General features: G+C 39.5%; 2 protein-coding genes across 4 annotated transcripts in view; one reads left to right on the top strand and one right to left on the bottom strand.

Annotated features, from left to right (window-relative positions):
• Positions 1–15,838, bottom strand: part of wdr25 (WD repeat domain 25) — a 70,605-nt gene extending 54,767 nt beyond the window's left edge. For all 3 annotated transcript variants that reach the window (XM_088314907.1, XM_088314899.1, XM_088314890.1), the window contains exons 1-4: positions 15,549–15,838; positions 14,830–15,460; positions 7,867–8,014; positions 16–146 (exon numbers count right to left, since the gene is read on the bottom strand). In XM_088314907.1, coding sequence (XP_088171033.1) covers positions 16–146; positions 7,867–8,014; positions 14,830–15,411 — 861 coding nt within the window. In that variant the 5' untranslated portion in view covers positions 15,412–15,460; positions 15,549–15,838. The remainder of the gene's footprint in view (positions 1–15; positions 147–7,866; positions 8,015–14,829; positions 15,461–15,548) is intronic.
• A 204-nt stretch (positions 15,839–16,042) lies between these two features.
• The window catches only part of wars1 (tryptophanyl-tRNA synthetase 1), a 7,784-nt gene continuing 1,403 nt past the window's right edge, over positions 16,043–22,423 (top strand). Inside the window, exons 1-9 of the mRNA XM_088314791.1 lie at positions 16,043–16,162; positions 16,417–16,531; positions 17,569–17,791; positions 18,546–18,654; positions 18,751–18,870; positions 19,293–19,475; positions 19,569–19,669; positions 20,200–20,312; positions 21,405–21,578. Of these exons, the coding sequence (XP_088170917.1) occupies positions 16,424–16,531; positions 17,569–17,791; positions 18,546–18,654; positions 18,751–18,870; positions 19,293–19,475; positions 19,569–19,669; positions 20,200–20,312; positions 21,405–21,578 (1,131 nt within the window). The 5' untranslated portion in view covers positions 16,043–16,162; positions 16,417–16,423. The remainder of the gene's footprint in view (positions 16,163–16,416; positions 16,532–17,568; positions 17,792–18,545; positions 18,655–18,750; positions 18,871–19,292; positions 19,476–19,568; positions 19,670–20,199; positions 20,313–21,404; positions 21,579–22,423) is intronic.

Below are 22,423 nucleotides of genomic sequence, written 5' to 3'. Positions count from 1 at the left end.
GTTAATATGTTTGACCTTGCAGCAGCGAGAGTCCCAGGCATTGACCATTGAACTGTAACCTCCGCACAGGAACACCTCCGAGTGGACGGGATGTGAGACCACACACGTCACCTTGAACTGGTTATCCGCTTTGACAATGCGTTGGCCTGCTCAGAGAAGAAACGGAAGCGGGAGAGAGAAAGGAACAAGATCAATGCCTCTTTCTTTAACAATACATCTTCATGTCTCTAATCAGCAGGGGGTTGTCTTGAATTATGCAGAACGTAGTCAAACTCTATAATTATTAGTGTGTCAGCTGGAAACTAAATGGACTTGAAAACCATTTTCAAGCAATTCAGAACTCACAAAGTTTGAGGGAAAAAAAGTTCCCCCAATATTTCTCTTAAATTAAACGACGTGATTTTAAAAGCATTCAAAATGAAAAAAATATCCTAAATGTTTAAAGAGGAAGTCAACTTAAAAATGTTCTTTATAATAATATATTCTGTGCGGATCCACTGGTCTAAACACGGTATTCAGATAATGTTAGTGGACTATGCATTAACGAAGCAATGTTTTAATCTATTTCAGGAAGCCGCCATTTTGCCACTTGATGTTGCGACCCGGGGCTCACGGAGTGACCAATTATAGCTCAGATTGCAAACATCTAGAGCTTTTTCGATTATAATCGATTTTCCTTTTCATATCCCGCTTTTGACTCTTAAACCCATAAATCAATAAGTAATCCACATAAAAGTTATGGTTGGAAAACCTGTGTATGCTATTTAGAATGAATACGTCATTCCGCCACAATGTAGCGCATATCACTAATACATGGTCACAAAGGCATGCCGGTCAATGTCGCGATCAAACGAAGCAAACTCACATGAAAATCATAAAACAGAGATAAACTCCCTCATATCAGTAGCAAATAAGTCACTTGCTTGTTAGGACAACAAAGTGTATGTGCATATTGATGTGAAAAGCTGTTTTGCATCGAATGATGCCTCATAAGAGCTTCCGTAAGCAAGCTCTGCATGCCACGCGGCTAGGCCTCAATGCTAATGTGCTATAATAAGCTGTTTTCTGTCTCTTAGTAAAGAAATGTGTTAAAAGCCAGCGTTTAACACTATTTTGTTACGTTGTATCATATATCATCGCAATGAAATGAGTAAAAGAGGATGCTAATAGGTGATTAGCAAGGTGTTAACAAAAATCGCGAGTGGCTAACCGCTACGCTAGCATGTACATGTACTACGAACAGCAGGTACTTAAAAAAAAAAAAACAAAAAAAAAAAACTGCAAGTACTTTAAAGGATGCTAATTGATGCTAATGTAGCTGAGCTAAAGTGTGGTAAACTGTTTTTAGAGTGTATAATTTTATTTCCATTCATGAATTCAAATCAGCGTTCAACCAGCATTTCACAATCTATTGTATTGCAGGAGTTTTTATGTTTATGTACAAACAAACATCACCTGGACTCGTAACCAGACAGTCACATGACACATAGACAACCATTCACACCTATGGACAATTTTTAACGTGTTTTGGCAGGATGGGTCCATCATGTTGCGTCAAGATCTCACATGACTTCATGACAGGAAACGCATAATTCAATTTCATTCCAGAAGCAAGGTGAAGGGGCGCACATGAATTGCATGCACATGTCAGTCTGGTCCAAGAATTGGAAAAAAGGTAGGACTGTTGAGGAGGAACTAGGATGTAGAATCTAGTTCGGGTTAGATGAATAATATGTCACCCCTGAAAACAAAAGTAAAACACATGAGAGGATGAAACTCAATTACGGCCAAGAGGCGCGAATAATAATTTGTGCTTGTGCCAGGCGATGAAGTCCAAATTGTGTAGCAGCACCCTGTCAAAGGCTATGCAAAGCAGTACACCTCGGGCCACGACGGCGCCTCATTAAATTCACACAAACATCGAAGCACACATGCAGAACAGTCGCCGACACTGAGCCCCTCAAAAACCAGAACTCAAGTCATTACACACTTGTTCCGGAATATTCCTATCAAGCCTTCACAGAAGCGCGACGCAGCTAATAAAATCTAGAGAGAACGCTCCAGTCTCCCGCTTAATAGCGGACTATACAACACACAGCAGAATTCGATTGCATCGATCCTAAGTTAGTCACAGGCGGATTTGTGGCGCTCACGAGTTCCCTTCTAGCTTAATTGGCTTAGCCGCAGCTTGCTCATGGAGGTTTAAAACTCATATTTGCCCATCTACAGCCTCGTCATAATGAAGAGTGACATGTCGTGCTTTAATTAAGAAAAGATCAATTATCTCAACAAGGAGTGAGTGATAAGACCTTGCAACGGATCACGGAGTATAGCCATGACACATTGTGAGGGAAAGTGGCAGTGAGGAGGAACAATTGGGATGGCGGGGACGAGGGGAGGGTGAGAGTTGGCGGGGACGGAACGGATATTCGGCCTTGTTAATGAAACACGGGGCTGTCAACACTCAGGTTGGACACACATTACTGGATTTTAACATAGCAACATATATGACAACCAACTACTCATATGTTCCTTTTTACATATATATATATATATATATATATATATATATATGGGGGGGGGGCGAGCGAGCGAAAGAGAGAGCTTCTGCGCACAGCCACCCGCCGTTCTCTCTCTCCCTCTCCATCTGTCTTTCTCTCTCTGTCTCTCTCTTTCTCTCTCACTCATTTACGGAGTTTGGCTGTTCGCAGTTGGGGCCGAGTCCTCAGTATTTTAGTTGTCCATCCATCTATTTTCTAGTGCAAGTCGTCATCAGGATGGCGAAGTTGATGAGTAGGAGCCTGTTGCAGCAGACTTTGGACAAGACATCCTGGCTTGGTGCCAAGTCAATTGCTGTGTGCTTTGATTTTACGAAAGAATATACACAGGCGTTGAGCTCTAATTAAATTTTGTTTTGTGGTAAGCTGTATAGCATAATGAGAGCATGCCATATCCACAATGTTCGTAGGGTTTAGTTCAAGTGCGGGCAAACTACGGCCCGGGGGCCACATGCAACTTGAAAGAAATGATATGAAGAAACCTTGTTATATTTTCTAAATACTGTGGTTTTTCAAAGACATACACATTGTTGTAATGCTTTTGTTCACTTTCTTTTCAAATTAAATGTATTTTTTTTCTCCGATGAGGTGAGGTTATCAAAACACTCCATCCATCTGCTCCTGGTCCAGCCCCTCTGTCAAATCTTAGAAGCCATTGTGGCCCGCCAATCAAAAAGTTTGCCCACCCCTGGTTTAGTTTTCTTCAATGGCTAAAGCTAGAAGATTCAAATTAAAGTCCACTTTTGCAAAACATTTAACCACAAGTATGTGTGTTTTGACCTGCACATATCACTTTTGCATGCGTTTGACTTCTATCAAAGCATACTTCTGGGTCTTTCTAGAACCTGGATATAGCGCAGCTGCGTGGGTTAGTTCATTCATATCACAGCAGTACTTTTTTTTTCCTTCTGTGTCTCGAAAGCAGGTAGCTATTGTAAAATGATGCGTACAAAGTAGGTCAACATTCACATATGCTTTGCCGCTGGCATTTGGAGTAAATGCTACTCCATGTGCTTCTGCTGCTTTTGCAGAATGGATTGCCACGCCGTATGTAGCACTCAAGGCTACGAGCATCACATTGTTCGTCATCGGCCAGTCCAAATGTGTGCAAATGAGAAATAAATCACTTGCTGTGAATGAGAGGAAGTGGATAATTATTGGGGACTTTTTTCCCCCCACAATCTTAATGAATAAACTCAAAAAACACAAAACAAGGATGCAATCGTGTGTGACTAGTACGCTTGAAATGATATAATTCAGAATTGGACTGACATTTTCAGAGGGAAAAAAAAGCCTCCAAAGAGCAAAACTTAAAAGGCCAAACCATTTTCATGCATGGCACCACACAAGGCTTTAGACCAGTGAGCATCGAAAGCAAGATTGTCAACTCCTTTTCGTTGTTGGCCACATCGTAGTTTTGGTTTCCCTCAGAGGGACTTTTATTACAGTGTAGCATCTATCATCGAAGTCAGTGGTTCGCAAATGAGGGTATGCGTGCCCCTGGGGGTCCGTGAAGGCACTTCAGGGGGTACGGGATATTCTTAAAAAGTAGCATCTGTGAAAAAAGAATTATTAAAAAAAAGGAAAAAAAAAGCTTCATCCTTGCCATCAAGGATAACAGAAAAGCATCACAAAAGTGTCTCACTAAAATTCAGTTAAAAAAAAAAAAAAAAAAAAGAAAAAGCAATACTGACTATTGACAATTAGTAATGTTGTCACTCAGAGATATTATTAAAGCGATATATTGATCAATACAACACAAGTGAAGCAAGGAAATTATTTTTATTTTTATTTAATCTGTACATGTATGAAAGTTGAGAATGTTAAAATGTTATTTAAAACATCGAAAAATGTTGCATAACATTTTTTTAAATACATTTTGGTGCAGATTCATTTAATTGCTGAATAAATCCTAACAAATCATAACTTTTTAAAGCCTTTAGGCATCGAAAGAGAAAATGAGTGAAGCGGGCAGCAGAGGCTGGAGTCCAAAAGGCTCATGCAGAGCACACACACACACGCACACACACACTGCTACAAAGCAGCCGGGGAGCGTTGGCACATTTCCCTCCGTCAATCTCTGCCAAAGAGCATGTCCAAGGTGCAGCTCAACAGCTGCCACTTCACTCTCATGCCCTGCAGAAGGAACTCATTTCTTAAACTCTCCATTTTTCCCCATTCGTGGCATCGTCCCATCTCTTCTTCTTGTTTCTTCCCATTCCCTCTTAACCTGTCTTCCCTCCCTACATTTGCTGTCCACCGCTGCTGTGGAGCTCTGCCTGCACCCAACTGGGGGTGGAAATGCGTTTCCGTGACTGAAACTGGACACGGGAAAAAGTGTGAAGATGGCTGAGGAAAATGTGCTTCCATCGTAGTGCACAGGCTCCTCAAAAACTGCATTCACAAGCAGGGGGGTGGGCGGAGGGGGGATCACGCATCATGCTGAGGGAGGGGGGGATTCGGAGCATTGACATGAATCTCAACACTTACTGAAGAGCAAATAGCGCTTCACAGAAGTCAGCCGCACTGAACTCTTTGACACGTTCGACATTAAATGCAAAAACAATCAGCTACTGTATTCTGCATATGTTCTAGGAGATGCATTATATTTAGTTGTGCTAACCGGATAGAAAAGCTGCACTATTAGTGGAGCAAAAATGTGGGTATTTTTTAATGAATAGCAGGCCAATTACATGTGCCGCTCGGGCTGCAGTCGGATTAGCTCTGGAGTTCGAAAGAGTCAAAGCCTGGGTTTTAGCCACATCCAATTACACTGCAATTGTGCAGAAACAGGACTGGAATCCCAGAGGCCCTTACCGATATGTGGCTAAATTGAATTGGCTTCATTTAGCACATCGATGTGCGAGCAAGCAACGTTTGAAATAAATAAAACCCTCAGCAACTATAAAAGTGTTTTAATTTTAAATTGGGTGAAAATGAACAGAATATCAAATGGAAAAAAAAAATCATCAGTGCAATAATGGGCTGATGAGCGGAGATTTACGATGGTTGAAGGTGCACTGAATGAAAGGATGAAGGTTCTAGCTGAGCTTTTTATAAGTGTCATGAAATGATGAGAGAGAAATTGTTCCCTGATGAGCATAACTTCAATTTGTACTTAAGACAGAACAAGAAAAACAACTCAAGGTCAAACATAACAAACAGCCGTCCTTCTGCTTAATGAAAGAAAGTAAGAACAAGTGCTAGCATGCCTTGCCTTCTTGTGCATTATGAATGCATTAGGAATTCTTTCCGTCCTGCCAAATTAACAAAAAATCATTAGGTCTACTCAGGTTATATAGTATAGGGCAGTGTAAGACACTGTGTATGCGCACCTCAGACATGTTTTCCATCTAGTGGTGATTGGTGATAATACAACTTAAAAATACAGTCAACCCCTGCATATTTGCATTTCGGCACCCGCGGATTCACATATTTGCCCATTTTGTTTTTTTCAATACTTGTTCATATTTTGCATTTCTCCCGCCCCCTGTCTTTTTGGTGGAAAACATATTAAATGTTTCTCAGCATTTTTGAAGAATTGCTTGTATTCCGAGTACAGACTAGGATTTTAAACCGGTGGGTATGGAAAAGTACTCAATATTCAAGACCATCCGTATGCAGAGGATTACTGTACACTGATGCTCAAATGTTAAAAAAATAAATAAATAAAACAGCAATGACAAATCTACTCCACCTGCCTGAGTGCACAGCGGTGGTTTACAGTTTAGACTCACAATTCTTGGAACATAGGTTTTTTCGTGTAAACAGCCTCTTAGGAGAGGAGACAAACCCAACAAGAGCCGGTCGCTACAAATACACATTTGTTTGTTTACGGCCGTGGACTGTGAAGTTCCACTGTAAGGTCATGGCGGTTACTCCAGCCGTGATGTAGCAATTATTGATCCCCTCCCTGGAGCTGCATGTGTGCTTAATGCGCAGGCCAAGCTATTATCCTTAGGCCTTATTGGCAGTATTGACAGACACACTGAGAGGGGGAGGACAAACGGAAGCACGTCATCGTGGCAAAATGTTGACGCCGGCGAGGCAAACACCACGGGGGCTTTAAAACCAACGTCTGGACCATTCGGCTAACTCTTCTATTTCCACCGGAGCCTCCAAAACGTTGTGTGGGAAGGTGCAGACATCTGATCCCGGTTTTAGGTTCAGTTTTCTTTCATGTGAAGGGAACAGCTGCACATGCCAGGATATAAAGAGACTCCAACTTGCTTGTTAAGCTGACTCGCCTAGTTGGGTGGAAGCAAAGCGCTTCCAGAGAAAACCAAATTATTGACCTCTAGTAAATGTCATCTTGAAAACGTATTGTACGATCACACAAAGGCCCGGCGACAGCGCAATGGGCCACACTAATGAAACAAAAGCGGGGAAAAACCTAACAAAAACACTACCCGCTGTGCGCTGACAAGTGAGCATAGTGCAGCAATAAAAACATGACTTTTATTGCTGTGTGGTGTAATTAAACCAAAGTAATGTTTTTGTCATGAAAAGCACTTTTGTCTGACAGTGACAGATGTTGGTGTATAAGTTGATGCTCTGAATTAAAAATGTCATTTACAAAACTATTGACCACTTCAAATTAAACAGCCTTGAAGTAACATGTTGCTTTTTATAGATGCTTCAGAGTTTTGTAAATCGTTTAATTATTAATAAATAAAAAGAAATCAGTGGTACTTGCGTGGGTTTTCTTTCGCTTCCTCCTACATTCTAGAAACCGAAGAGCACGTTCATTGAAGATGAACTTCCCTCGGTGAGTGTGAATGATTTTGTGGAAATGTGTGCCCTGTGATTGGCTGACACCACTTCAGAGTTTTATTTGAGTTAAAAAAAAAAAAAAGGAGAATTAAGGAATCATTTCAATGTTGACAAAAATTACAACTTTTTTTGACAGGATGTCTTGGAATGCTTTTGTTACTATGCAAATTCCCCCCACCTGATTTTGATGTGTTTCTTTAAATACCAGTATACTTTTTAGCATGATGAAGTGTTTTAATAATATTTTGTATTAGTAAGTTAGTCTGTTTTTTAAGAATTTTGGCAGTAATATTGTTTCAATATTTTCTTAACCTTTTGCGAGCACAGGTTACAATTTTGTTTAGATCAAATTTTGAGTGTTACCACTCTATAGTTTCTATTTTGTTTAGAAAAAAAAAACATATCTAGTTTATTGTGTTATTTGAAGCCTCGTGGCTGATGTAAAAGCCACAAAATATGTGCAAATGTCTTTTCTTTTTTATAATTGGGATAAGATCATAGGGTAACTCCGGAGCAAAGCGGGCCTTCTGCTCACCAGTTTCCACATCGGTAACCACAGCTGTGTTGTCAAATGAGCCAGTGAGGAGCTGGCGGCCGCAGGTGCTCCAGCGTGCGTCCCGCACGGCTCCTGAATGGCAGGTGTAAACCCCCAGGCATCGTCCACTCTCAGCGCCGTCCCACACCTGAAAGGCATCACAAACACATCTTGACTGCACCTTTGGACACTTGTGGTGTTTTGTTTTTTTGCTACATACCAGGAAAATTACAGAAATAATGCTTCTTAATGTCTGATGTATGCACTAGAGCAGTGGTTCTCAAACTTGATGGGAAAACTAAAACAAAATACTTCAACATTAAACTACAGTAGCGTGGCATGTTTTAAGAGTAACATTCATTCTAATTATTTTTTTATACTGATTTTTAACTCTATTTTGTTCGGCCTCACATTGATTTTGGGTGTAATTCAACTGTCGGCCACTAGATGGTGGCACAGTACTTTGTTTGACGCTGTAAATTTGAAGGAACAATTAAAACAAGAATCATTTTAAATGAGTCTAGTTTTTGCTAGAGATTATTAAATGTCAAATTTCGATTTTGTCCATTTTGCTTTTTACACCTACAGGTTCAGGGCTGTTTATTAATGTAAATTAATTGCGAGATGCTAATTTAAATTTGTAACTGGGCAAAACTGTACATAGAGGGATCTGTAAACCGCTACACCTGTTGTGTTATCCATTGCTTTTGCACACAATTTGTTTAAATGAATTGTATTATTTTTAATGTGCGTTTAAAGACGTAAAAAACAATTAAGTGACATGAATGTGTTTAAAAAAAACATCCTTTGAGTGTACTTAAATAATGCAATTTATTTTGTTTTACTCACTGATTTAAATTATTGTACGAATGATTCTCAGATGGAGGGAGGATTACTCTAAACAAAATATGTTGAACTTAAAGAGAAGACAAGCATTCTCATTTTGTTTTTTTGTGTGTGCATGCATGCATTCAAAGCTATACTAAAGTCTGACAGGCATTAAATTTGATAACAGGCTGAAGATAAATTGTGGCGGTCAGAGAAAAAAAAAATGTCCCAAAAGCAGACAGTGATTTATAATAGAAGTGCTGATCTCTTGTCTTTCTTAATTGCAGTGGCGCGTTTGCAGCATGGTCAAGTGTTTCATCAGACTTACTGCTGCTTATTGGGGCTGATTTTCAGTCTGACGGACCACAGCTTGACAACAAGAAGGTGGTCTTGTCAGGTGCAAGCTCAAATGAGGTACGACTCTTAACGATGGGAGGCTTTTTTTTTCAGGGTGCTCCACAGTGAAAGCGCTACGGGCCACTTCAGACATAACTCGGCTTCTGTGTTTCATTATTAATCACGCGCTTCACACAGCATTAGAAAGACAGCTACTGGATCACTGTGGGAGTCTGAGGAAAAAGGGATGCACACATTCAGTGGAGCTTAATGGGGATGCTTCATAAAGATAAGTTACACCCGTGCAGTTGTTAGAAATATCAATTGACCGGCGCAGCAGGTCAAGACTATGGAGGACATACTGAGACCTCAGCTCTTGAGCAGATTGAGGCTTAAATCCACAAGCCTGTTGAGCTTTTTCTCTGAATCCATTTTCTGATATTGCACCGCAAAAGACAAAGAATGTGATAATGAAAGTGAGTTCTAAGAATGTAATGATTGATGATGATTTTAAAAGGGGTCACTGATTTTGTGTATCTTATCTTCTCTGCGAGTATCATGAACAATGCTCTCCAACTTTTGGTTTAAGCCTTGACTTTAGAAATCCAGAAGGCCTTTCACACGAGAATATGAGGATGCCAGCTGGCTCATAAGGGTTTTAAAATTTTGGATTTGGCAATGTAGCTTGGAGCCAAGCCAAACTGATACATGCTTTAAAAGCCATCAGAAAAATGAATTTGAAAACTAGCGGGTAGCCAGTGTAATGATGCTAAAATTGGGGTGATGTCACACAGTCTGTTTGTGTCAGTGAGACGGCTAGCTGTTGAAGTGTGAACCAGACGGAATTAACAGACTGATTTCCAGATCGATACCAGAGAAGAGTAAGTTACAGAAGCCTGAAGCAAACAGAAGCATGAGGTAGATTAATTTTTCAAGGTCCAGTTTGATCATTATTGATTGGATTTTGCCTATGGTGCATATGTGGAGGAAGAATGACTGGACGGATTTATTGATGTGAGTTGTGAAAGTGAAATCCAATTTTTGGTGTGTGTGTGTCTGTGTGTGTGTCATAATATCTGGAAAAAGCCACCAAGGCTGGGTTGAACGACAAGGTTAGAGTTTTGCATGTTAGGAAGAACTATTTCAGATTCCAAGTTATTGAGTTGTAGAACATTTTGTGCCACTCAGCAAGTGAAATCAGAAAGGCAATGAATAGAAAATAAAATGGGACCTAAACCGAACCTTGCGGAACACCGCAGGCAAGGATAGAGTGGTTACAGGTGGTGGCCACAAAGGTCCGCTATAAGTTATGCTGTGTCCCTGGTATCCGTTTCACAGTGGTCAGTGGTATCAAAAGTTGCGCTGAGAACCAGAAGAATTAACCATGTAACCATACTTTGACTACCTCTACAATCAGAGTAATATAGCAGATGTAAAAAAAAATATTTTACTGCCCAAATCAACCACACTGAGACTTCAGTTCCAAGCACACATTATGTTGCAATTCACGTGATGTGGGCGCCAGCCGACCTTGGTCCGTTAAACTGCATAAAAGCCCCGTCAATGATTATCCTAAACATTGCAGTAGCCAATTCTCCTTTGTATTCTTTGGTGTGGCAAGAGCATGGGTAGCAAACATGATTAAACAATATGGCATTGCTAAATTGCTGACGTTGTGGATTTTATTTTGATTATTTAAGTTTATGAAAAATGTGTACATATATTTTTAAATGTCAAAAGACAAACATATGCTTGCCTAGATTTAGCAAAAAGATCATTTCCAGTTGTAGTAGGCCGACCAGACTATTGTTTACGAAGCAAGAGTGCTCTGTCGCGGTGTTCCCTCTGAGTTATCGTCATATTTTGCCATTAACGGGTCATGGGTTGATGTTTCCAAGCCAAAAGACACACAGGTAGGTCGAATCTATAGCTCATTTATCAATTTGGTTTCCCTCGTGACTACTGAGGGAATGCTGTCATGCTGCTAAGTAACCTGCTTGCGCCTATAAGCATTTCTTTTTTTCATCCCATTCACTTGATTTACAGCTCAGCACACAAAGCCAACATGTCATCTCTCCCTGTCTACTTGTAAACACCACCCACGCAAAAATACAGCCATGGAAAAAAACAGAAAGACCATGTTTTGTACATTTTTTTGTTGATTTTAATGTGTGGTGCCACAAAAAGTGTATCGAATGACTAACTGACACAGAAGAAAATATGGAATGTCAAAAAAGTGCCAAGTGGAAGGAAAAGAGATCCTGTCACCCAGTCCCAGTCATGTCTTTTTTTTTTTTAAAAAAGCTTGGCAATGAGGACAGACCATTTCAAGAAAAATAGGAGATAAAATTTTTTTTTTTGTTGCTGTTGAGTACAGGGGCACCCTGACATGTCCGGAATGCTCAGAGAAAGTTGTGGTAGTGGCCAAGAAATCAGACATCATTACCGGGCGTCAACTGGACACGCAAAGTTCAGAGAGATCAAAGAGAGGACTGGGTCACCAATTGGGTTCACATTCAGAAGAACCGTTAATGGTTCTTCACGAACGAGGGCTGAAATGAGTCCTTGAGAAACTTGGTGACCTCTGTTCGAAAAAATGCTTGAGACATTTCTTGAACACAGTCTGCGTTCATACTGATCACTTTTTAACAAACCAGGCTTATGCAAGTGTGTTGTTTTAGCCGGCAAAATTGCTACATCGGTTCTGATGTTACTTCATCTCATTGACCAAAATCTATGGGGAGAGAGTTGTCTAAAATCTCACAAAGAATTCTAGAGAGAAACACACCACCACAAACCCAATCAAGTAACTCAGACCCAAGTAAGCTCAACTCATACAAAGTAATAATAATATACCGCGTTCACTTGTTTTTATACGCGTAAGATGGTTAAGAAAATTAAAATACATGACGAAGTCGATTTGTTACCTTACAAGCAGTTTGTTTCATCATCCAAATGTTAACTTCTTTTTACACTTTTATCACAGTTAAGCATGTTAAAATGTTACTCAAATCACGGCCTTTACAAAAAAAAAAAATAGTTGTGTTGCTTGCGTTTCAACTTCAAGGTTCGACTGGAACGTATGATGTCGATCTTGAGGAAACACTGCCATCTCAAGGCTGCCATATCAACCAAGCACAGCACCCGAAAGCATAAAACTACTCAGCTCTAACACAAAATAATGAAACCATTAATGCTCTGACAAAAATCTCACAAAACGTGACACCTGTAAATGAATGTTTTCTTCCCCTTTTACCAAATTCTCTTTATTTTCACCCGCCACATGCCAGACTCGCACAACGGATCCGTCAGGATGACTCAATGGCTAAGCTGCTTTTTAAATGACTCGGGGTAATTAAAAAACAAATTAGTATTCCTATTATCAATATTAAACTGCTGCCTTACACCTGTCGTAACCATGGCGACGCAGACTAATTGCATATGGTCTGAGGATGAGAAAAGGCTACTGGTAAAGAAAGACAAGCTGAGAGAGATGTGAGGACTTCACAGACTGTCCTCAGCCAGAAACAATAGAGAAGAACAAACGCACCTGACATATAAGTTCGTCATTAATGCCAGACTTATAATTAAGACAATTGTTACTTGACTGTTCCTTGTGTCACAGCAAATGAGGAAATGTAATTGCTAATTCCTACCTGTCAATACAATACTTAATATGTTATTGCTGAAAGTTAAAAACTCTTACTAAATGCACGTCCAGATGCTTGTTCTAACGCATTATAAGCGAAGACATTGATTCAATGGCCGAAGGCCAAAAGAACAAGTCATAGATGGACACTGCCCCCTGGTGGCTGGGTGTATTTCAGACAAGCAAATAATGGATAGCTGCTCTTTGGGGGGCTGCAAATAAGCAAAAATGGATATTCACAAAATTAAAACACTTCAATCGGCTCCGTGAATTGTCACTGTGTGAATACTTCTCTTTTGGTGTGCGCGTGTGTATGCGTGCAAGTGTTTTTGCAGTGCCTCAAGATTGGTGGAAACTTGTGATGATAACCAGAGAACATGAAGTGGATCTTACTGCGACATTTTAAGTGGCCTTTCTACTCAGTACAATATGAATAATATAGTTCATTCAATTAAAAGTCAACTATATATGCAAATTATTTGTTGATAGTTGAGTTAAGTCGCACATGCAGTTGAAAATATGAGTGGTTATACTTTAATTTAGTTTATTTATTCAGTTGTCAACTTTGCTATCCAATAACAGTAAATGTCAAGGCATCTAAAGGAATGCTTTTAGGAATTCCGCTTAAGAATGGGCACACTTTGAACTAGAACGACTTTTACAAAATTGACATTTTTAGCTAGACTCTTCATATCTTTTCTATTTAATAAAATAGGAAGTGCATGGGATAAATATGATTACTCAAAGGACCAGCAGACCAAGAAAACAGAAAAAAGAAGCACAAATCATTCCATTGTTGTCCATGAGGTGCCTGGTTAAGTAACCTGAGCCTGAGATGCAATCAGAGTTTCATACAAAACACCCAAAGCTTATTTTCCTCATTTGGCCACCGAGTCATTCAAGAGGAGCGATGGTGAAGTGGCTTCCATGCTGCCGCTGGATTTATTTGAATATGCAAATGCACCTTTGCATATTTTCACTGATTATTCATTGTCAAGCTCTCTTAAGAATTGACGGCGGGGTGCTATGGTCTCTGAAACCTGCATCTCTTGACCTTTGCCGCTCCTTTTCCCAGGGAAAAAAAGCGAGAAGCAGAATGTGAGGGTGGAATCCGAAAGATAAGAAATCCCGCGGGTGCTGACATACATTGGACTGACAGTGACCGATATGATTGTACAGAAAGTGGTGCATGCTCTGTTTCTGTAACGAGAGGGCAGGGATATTATTATTGTCACAGCATACCAGATACTTTGAAGATCAGGTAAGTCATCATAACCATGACTAGATCTGAAAACATTTGAAATTTACAATTCAAGATTGCAATTTAATGCGAGATTATTGTTTCAAGGTCATCATCCCATGTATTTTTTTTAACAAACAAATGCAATGAGGGAAATTAATCTGTGTATTACAGTAAATAATAGCATCTGATATTTTGGTTTTATGGGTTCGGCTGATTAAAAAATAAAAGCAAATGAACCGTCAATTAATATGAAAGCCAGTTTATTAATCCACTTCAATTTGAGTTGGTAACCTACATTTTGATTTGCAGTCTTTTAAGCATTCACTTCAATTTTAGCAGATAAGTGTGGTGTAAATCTAAATTTGAATACTAAAATAATGAAAAATATCTGTGGCTTTATCACTACAACTTTTAATATTTTAAGAAATATTGAGAGGTAAACATGTGGACTACACTTCATAAACACTGAACTCATCTAGACACTATAAATATATATAAATTACAAGTACATTGCATACTTTTTACATTACTGTACTTACGGAATCAGGAAGGGTGATGTTAATGATATTAATTGGTGATGCAAATATTTTGTCATCTTTTTTCATCTAACATGGCAGATTGGTTGCATTGTAAACCTCTCACCCTGTGTGTTGATTTTTTGCAACTTCTGAGTGCACATGTCTATTTGCTATGATTAAAAGAAATAAAAATGCTTATCGGTTGGTGATTGTGATTTAAGTATTTACTCAAGTAATGAAATGGGTGACTAGTGTTTCCTTTAACTTGAGTTATATTATTCTGGAATAACAGTACTCATACTTGAGTACATTTTTGCAACTCCACCCACCTCTAATTATGGCCAGCAGTGCACAAACCTAATTTTATTCTTAAATCTAGCTCACTGTACCTTAAAGGTCTTGTCCATGGAGGCGGACAGCAGTAGATGACTTCTCTGAGGAACTGGACACCATTGCACTGTGTTGACCGGACCCTGGTGGCCTTGAAGGCTTAGCAGAAGCTTCTTGGGTATCCCAGCAGCAGCAGCAGGAGCAGGCGTGTGAGCAAGATGCAGCTTCACTTTCTGAGACACTGCTGAGAGAATTTGGACAGTTTTGTCGTGAACTCTCCCAGATAGGTTATCCTCTTTCTCTGTGGAAGAAGTGCAAAGTCTTTGCCTCTTGGGTATATAGGGGCGGACACCGGGCAGGACAGTGCACGGTCTTTTGGGCTTATCGGGGACACTTGGTGGGACATATGAAAACAGCGTAGCCTTCCTCTGAAGAGCAGCAGGTGAACAGCTTTGCTTTTGCGAAGAGGAGGCGTCTGTTCGAAAGAGATTCTGATGGTATTCCAACAGTGTGCTGTGAGAGTTCGTCATCAGTGCCAATGACCGACAGTCCTTCGATTCCTGTCCTGATCCAGCTCCTTCTTTCTGGTCCAGACGTTCATCCTCAGATTCAGAATCCTCATAGGCCACTAATGTGCTCATCCTCACTTAACACGAGGGTCGACAACGCTCCAAGGGTGACATCTATTGGCTGATTTGATACAAACACGCACAAGAAGAATTTAAAATCATCATAAAAATAAATCGGAAAAATATATATCCGTTAAACTGTTTCTTACCCTTGTTATTTTAAAAAATAATATGGAAAAAAAGGTGGTTCAGCTTGTGTTACTATCGAAAAAGACAGAAGCTTCGAATAACGTATTTGAAACAAGCTAGCCGATTAGCTAGCCAAAGCTACCTTGTTTGTAACGTTGGCGTAACCCAAATTCGCTTGTTAGCCTATACACTAGAATAGTGCACTAAATGACTGAGTTCTTACCTAACCTAGACACCAAAATGTTAAACGTGTACTGCTTATGGTCGACGGTTCTTCAATAGTTTTCTTTTGAAAGTGCCGACTGGCCGTCTTCGCCAAATGTATACTTTTATTTTTAAAAAACTTCCGCTAGAGGGTCGCACAGTTGAAATGTCCCCATTATTATTACAACCCTAAATGTCAGGTTTAAATTCGACATAAGATTAAATATAAAAGACTGTACAGGTTTTATTAATTCAAAGCTATTTATCTCCAAAATGAGTCATCCAAAAGGCAAATACGATCATGAGTTGATAAGCGGAACCTTAAAATGATTACCTATTTTGCCGGAAGAATTTCATCCGAGCATCAAGCTGCTGTTATGCTGATGCAAGTTGTATGAGTGAGCAACCGGCGGTGTAACGTTATTACGTGGTATGTACACGAATACATTGAATTGATTTCTTCAAAACACCAGCATGTGAACTATGCGTATTTTTAATTGCCACTTAATTGACACCTTATATAGTGTTATTGACGCCTATCTATATAATAGGGAGCCTATTTCAAGGCTGACACCTCACATATGGGAGTTTCCCTTTACGTGCGACCACATACAAGTTTCGTCGGTTATATTAAATACAGTGTAGCTGCTGTTTTGTGTATTTAACTCTCCGGGTTTTGCCCAGTGGGACGATGACAGACTGTCAAGGAGATGCAGCGAGGAGTCCAACGGAGCTCTTTGACAAACTGACAGCTCAGGGTGACAAAGTCAGGAGCTTAAAATCGGCAAAAGCTGAGAAGGTAAGTGCCCATAAACACAAATAGGACAAATGAAGCCTTAACCAATGTGTGTGTGTGTGTGTGTGTGTGTGTGTGTGTGTGTGTGTAACCGTTGCATCTTAATTTCCAGTGATTGTTGATAACAAGGACAACACAATAGATGGGGGGCATTTGCAAGTGTGCCTCACTGTTCTGGTTTCTTGGGTTTGAATCTCAGTTTATAGGTTCTCTCCGTGCTTGTATAAGTTTTCATGCTATGTTAAATGAAGACTAACCTTGCCGTCAGGGCTGGACTAGCGGTCAGGTGTAGCAGGCAAATGCCTGGTGGGGCGGCCCAAGACAGGTTTGATTGTGTCGAGGCTTTGGATCGTGTGTGAAGAAATCCAGGATAGAATTTTTGAAGCACCTATCAAAGCAGGATTCTGCATGGGGGAAGGATATCATGAATAAATTATGAAGTCTGGCAATCTCGAGAAGTGGTTCAAGTGTTGGCACGATTGATGAACAAACAAGGAAAATATGGGGACATTTTGTTAGTTCTTCCTCTTGAAACAGCAAATTTTCCATGACAAATACATTTGAAAATACAGTCACCAAGTCTCTCCCAACATGTCACACATCATATGAATGTATGCTATGAAATGTTACAAGTAATACATTGTGCAACACTGTCACACTTATTTCATAACTTACTACCAGACTCAAAAGCATTTTTTAAATCAGTTTCTGTTGTTCTACAATAGTTTTTGGAGTTAATGACCTTTTTGTTCTTCTGAAGTGACAAACCAGTCATTCTAGTTATTATTTTTATGCAGACAATGTTGCAAAAGGCCACCAGGGGGGGTTGTAAGCTGATGAAGTCTCACGAGCTGAACCAGTTTGTGAACATCAGAAGGCTCCATCTGGCCATCACTATCCCAAGTAGTCATTCAACCAGTGAACGTTTTCAGAGGGGATCAAAGACTTGCATATACATACCATATGTAATATACAGTATGTATTGTATAGTATACATACAATGCTATTTCTATTCATTAGAGCTGCAAATGTTTCTCCAGGCTGAAATTGATGCCGCGGTACAGTTCCTGCTCAAATTGAAAGTGGACTACAAACAGGTTACGGGTCAAGACTACAAAGCAGGATGTCCGCCATCCGAAAATTCACTAAGCTCAGAAAACGGCCTGGCGGTAGATGGCAACAACGACGATGGTGATGATGAAGTGAACCCCTGGAGTGTCTCTACAAACAACGCCAAAGGCGTTGATTATGACAAACTCATTGGTGAGATCAAATTAGCTTCTCCTTTTGAAAACAAGTTGCGTGCCACATATGAAAAGAAAAAGACACGTCATAAAAATGTCATAGTTACAATCAAATTGGAATTAAGAAAATCTAGTATAAAATGTACATGTGGGAAAAAGGTGGCGTATTATGCAGCAAAGTTGTATTTTTCTCATATAATTATATCTCATATTTTAACACACTTTCACTTTGAATGTAGTCCAGATTTTGAGATAACATGAGAATAAAATGTGACTGTACAAGAATTAAGTCATATTACAGGGAAAATACAATATTATTGAGTATATTTGTATGAGAAAAAAATATAATATTGAATGAACCAAAACTAAATAAGTCTTTCGAGGGAAAAAAAGGTAGAATGCAAGAATTAAGTTGTAATATTAAAAAAATACTTTTTTAAAAAGGGGAATTTATTAAATTGAGAGGTAAAAATGGTTATTTTACAATAACAGTCATATCGGGAGGAAAAAGTTAGATTTTGGGGGGGGGGCTGTAATATATAAGTTGCAATATTACGGGAAAAAAAGTGCCATTTTCTCAGAAAACAGTTATGTGGTAAAGTGAGGCAAGGCAAATTTATTTCTCAAGCACATTTCATAGACAAGGCAAATCAACCAAAAGCGCAACACCACAGAATAGCTTGAAGGCATTCAAAAGCAAAGCAAAGAGAATAAAAGAAACTTCTTAAAAAATTCATTTCATTATTTCCGCATATTTCTTACATTGTTTTTAGTGCGCTTTGGCAGCAGTAAAATCGACCAAGAGCTGGTGGCTCGAATAGAGAAAGTGACCGGACAGAAACCTCACCATTTTCTTCGTCGAGGAATCTTCTTTTCACACAGGTTAGTCAGCTTTTAATGCACATCAACCTACACGGGTGATGTAGCTAGACCCCAAAAATGTTATGTTATGATTCCTCTGCTGTGCTATATTTTCAGAGACATGCATCAAGTGCTGGACACGTATGAGAAGCACAAGTCCTTCTTCCTGTACACCGGCAGAGGTCCGTCATCACAGGCCATGCATGTTGGCCACCTCATCCCCTTTATATTCACCAAGTGAGTTGAGCAGCTCATTCAGTTTAGCAAAGATTGAGCTGGAAAACATGAGCAAATATTTGAACCTCTGTCGACAAGCTGGTGTAGTTTTTTTCCACCATGGAAAATCACTTCTCGGCGCCGCAGACCGCAATGATATTGTCCCACATTGTAACATTTGGGGAAAAAAATCCAAATCAACACTGGCGGCTCAGTTAAGAGGCGATGGAACACATAGCAGGAACAGCTGATATTATTTATCATACTTGTTATTACCAATAATTCATTTATTGTATCTCATTTAAGTTAGATTAAAAGTTGAATTTTGGCAGTTTGAAGTTTTGAAATTAATGAATAACCGTGTTTATAAATGATGATTTCAATGTCAATCAAAAATAATCGTGACTATTATTTATAAATAAGTGGCAACATCCTTGTTGCAGATGGCTGCAGGACGTGTTTGACATCCCCCTGGTGGTCCAACTGACGGACGATGAGAAGTACCTGTGGAAGGACCTGACGCTGGAGCAGTGCCACCAGTTCGCCGTGGAGAACGCCAAGGACATCATCGCCTGCGGTTTCGACGTCAACAAGACGTTCATCTTCTCTGACCTCGACTACATGGGGTTGGTAACAAGTGATTGATGGTCATCTTGTCTCGGCATGTCCGGGCCACGAGTTCCTTCAACTTTTTTTCCTTTTTTTTCTTGTACCCACAGAGCATCACCGCAGTTCTACAGGAATGTGGTGAAGATCCAAAAGCATGTGACGTTCAACCAGGTCAAAGGCATCTTTGGCTTTACAGACAGCGACTGCATTGGTATGATGGGAACAGCGCATTGACAATGTGTTTCATAGTTTGACAGTCACAGAATCCATGGCTCAACCATACACACAAGGATTTGCGAGCATAAATACAGAGAAAGTTAATTTCCTGAGCATATCGCCATGGAAAATCACACATGCACACGTAATGACCGTCACTAGACACCACAATAATACTTTGTTCAGGAATATCTTAAACAACGACACGGCCTTCCTCTTTTCCTGTTTGTGACCCTCAGTCGAAAAAAGTTAGGACATCCTTGCTGATTAGAGACATGCAATCATAGGACCTTTGCTGACTGAGCAGAAGAGAAGTAAATGAGTCTCCGTAGTCGGAACATGTGTACTCTGCATAAGACGACAAACTAGTTCCTACCGTAATTACTTCAAGAAATGATTACCGGTAATCAATCAAATGCGCGGAATTCTTAATTAACAATCAAATAATTGATTACTATGTTCATGTGTAGTTGTTAGTAATACCATGAAAAGGTTTCCATCATCATGGCTTGCCATTCTATCCAGGAAAGATCAGCTTCCCAGCCATCCAGGCAGCGCCTTCCTTCAGTAACTCTTTCCCACACATCTTCGGGGACAAAAAGGACGTTCAGTGTCTCATCCCCTGCGCCATAGACCAGGTCAGTATTATATCGTTAATAAAGTCCAGTCATTTGGTATTCTAATATATTGACCTCTGTGTGTTTATTGGTGTCTCCTACTTTAGCCCTAACCTGAAGTTACATTGTGCGTAGTATGAGCCGTTATCCAACATAGTAAACTTTTTAGTTTTGAGCGATCATGTGACCCGTTACTGCACAGAGACCACATTACAGCTTTTTGTGCACAATACCACTGTTTCACATTCCACCAAGTTTCAAGGATACGCAACCGCCTGATCAGTAGATGTAAGGGTCAAAACACCCAAACCTGCGATTTTTTTCTCTTTTATGTAATATGGAAAATACAAAAATCAGGTGACCGCCTCGCCATTGAGTGGAATGAAATCCTCTTTATGGCCACTTTTTGCTTCACGGCTGACAGCCTAATACAGTGGTGCCTTGTGATATGAGTGAGACGATTTACTTACATTTTTGGAGATGCAAGCTGTCCTTGGGACCACTTTTTCTTTGACCTGCAAGCAGAAATTTTAGATAAGACAGCTGTATGGCCGAAGCAAACTAAATTTAAGTCATTTCACAACAAGCAGTTGTTGACAGATCGTGACCAAATCTTCAAAAAGGAGGTGTCGAGCTATTTATTGCAACTCCTTGTTGACCTTTACTGTTCAACTAAACATAAAATAAACAAAATTACACATTATGTATTTAAAACAATTACATAGCTTTGACCTTCATGCTAACAATGCAAAAACGTTTCATAGCCAGGCTAACAAATAACATCTGTGTCGCAATATTATAATCCTTTCAGCAATGGATATTTAAACACAAAATGGTGGGGCAACAAATAGACTGATAATATTACAATACTCACAGGCATATATTCTTTATCTTCTCCAAAGACCAAATATTAATTTTGCAGCAGATTACTGAGAAGCTTCACAGTCTTGACAGTGGTTATTTTCTTTAATTCTTGACATTTTATTTAATTTTGTTATTATTGTGTTTTTCTTAATTATAATTTTCCAGAGTGCCATTTTACGTATATCTGAAGGCACCACTGTACTTGTATGACGACGACATTTTGTCACGCAACTCCCCTTGCCTTCGCAGGACCCCTACTTCCGAATGACCCGCGACGTGGCCCCGAGGATCGGCTATCCCAAACCAGCCCTTTTGCACTCCACTTTCTTCCCCGCGCTGCAAGGGGCGCAAACCAAAATGAGCGCCAGCGATGCCAATTCGTCCATCTTTCTCACAGACACCGCCAAACAGATCAAGAACAAGGTGCGACTTTCCTTTCTCTTGTCTTTTTAGAGTGGAGCCACTAAATAAGGTAGTGCAAATAATTTTCGCAGAAATATAACATATCGCACGAGACATCAGCTCCGCAAGCGTCTAAAGATTCATTCGGGACATGTGTTTTACTTTTTCTTCTGTGTTTTTGTGACTCTTAATCCAAAATATGGACCCCATCATGCAGGAGTTCACGCAAGACCTTGGCATACTTTAAAGGATCAACTCTACCGGTCTTTGATTTTTCTTTTGCTTTTAAAATAAATCAAATGAAACGTGCCAGCAGGTACTAGTTAGCCTCAAGTTCGCTAGTGGCGGGACATTGTGAGTTTCTTAGAAGAATTAAAACAGAAGAATGTCTACATTTATTTATTAATTAAGGTATTTATTTGTTTAAACTTACTATGTTACATATTTATTAATATTCTTCCAAATATTCTATATTTAGTTTCAAAATAAAATGTGGGTAAATGAATCATGTTTTTAGATTTTAAAATATTATTCTACTTTGTTACTCATTTACTTTGGATTTTGTTTTTCAAGTTATATTAAAAGTTGAGTTTTGGTAGATAAGTTTTGTAATTAATGAATAATTGCGTTTATTAATTTATGATTTTATTATAAAAAAATAATGATGATTATCTATGAAACATAGCTTTGCCCTGATCAGAAAAGCAGCAAATTGGTGTTTAAATTTGCAAATTATGGAGGGGAGGTTCCCCTCAAATTTGAATTCACAAACTTTTAAATGGGACACCACAAATACTGTATGCAGGGGTTGACTACATGCTCGGGATGGGAAAATGAAGCTTCAAGTTTGCTTCATGAACCAGTTG

Source organism: Idiotropiscis lumnitzeri, chromosome 1 (genome assembly GCF_059441095.1).
Source record: "Idiotropiscis lumnitzeri isolate Australia: NSW breed Sydney's pygmy pipehorse chromosome 1, RoL_Ilum_1.0, whole genome shotgun sequence".
Lineage (NCBI taxonomy): Eukaryota > Metazoa > Chordata > Actinopteri > Syngnathiformes > Syngnathidae > Idiotropiscis > Idiotropiscis lumnitzeri.
This window is presented reverse-complemented; position numbering and strand designations above follow the sequence as displayed.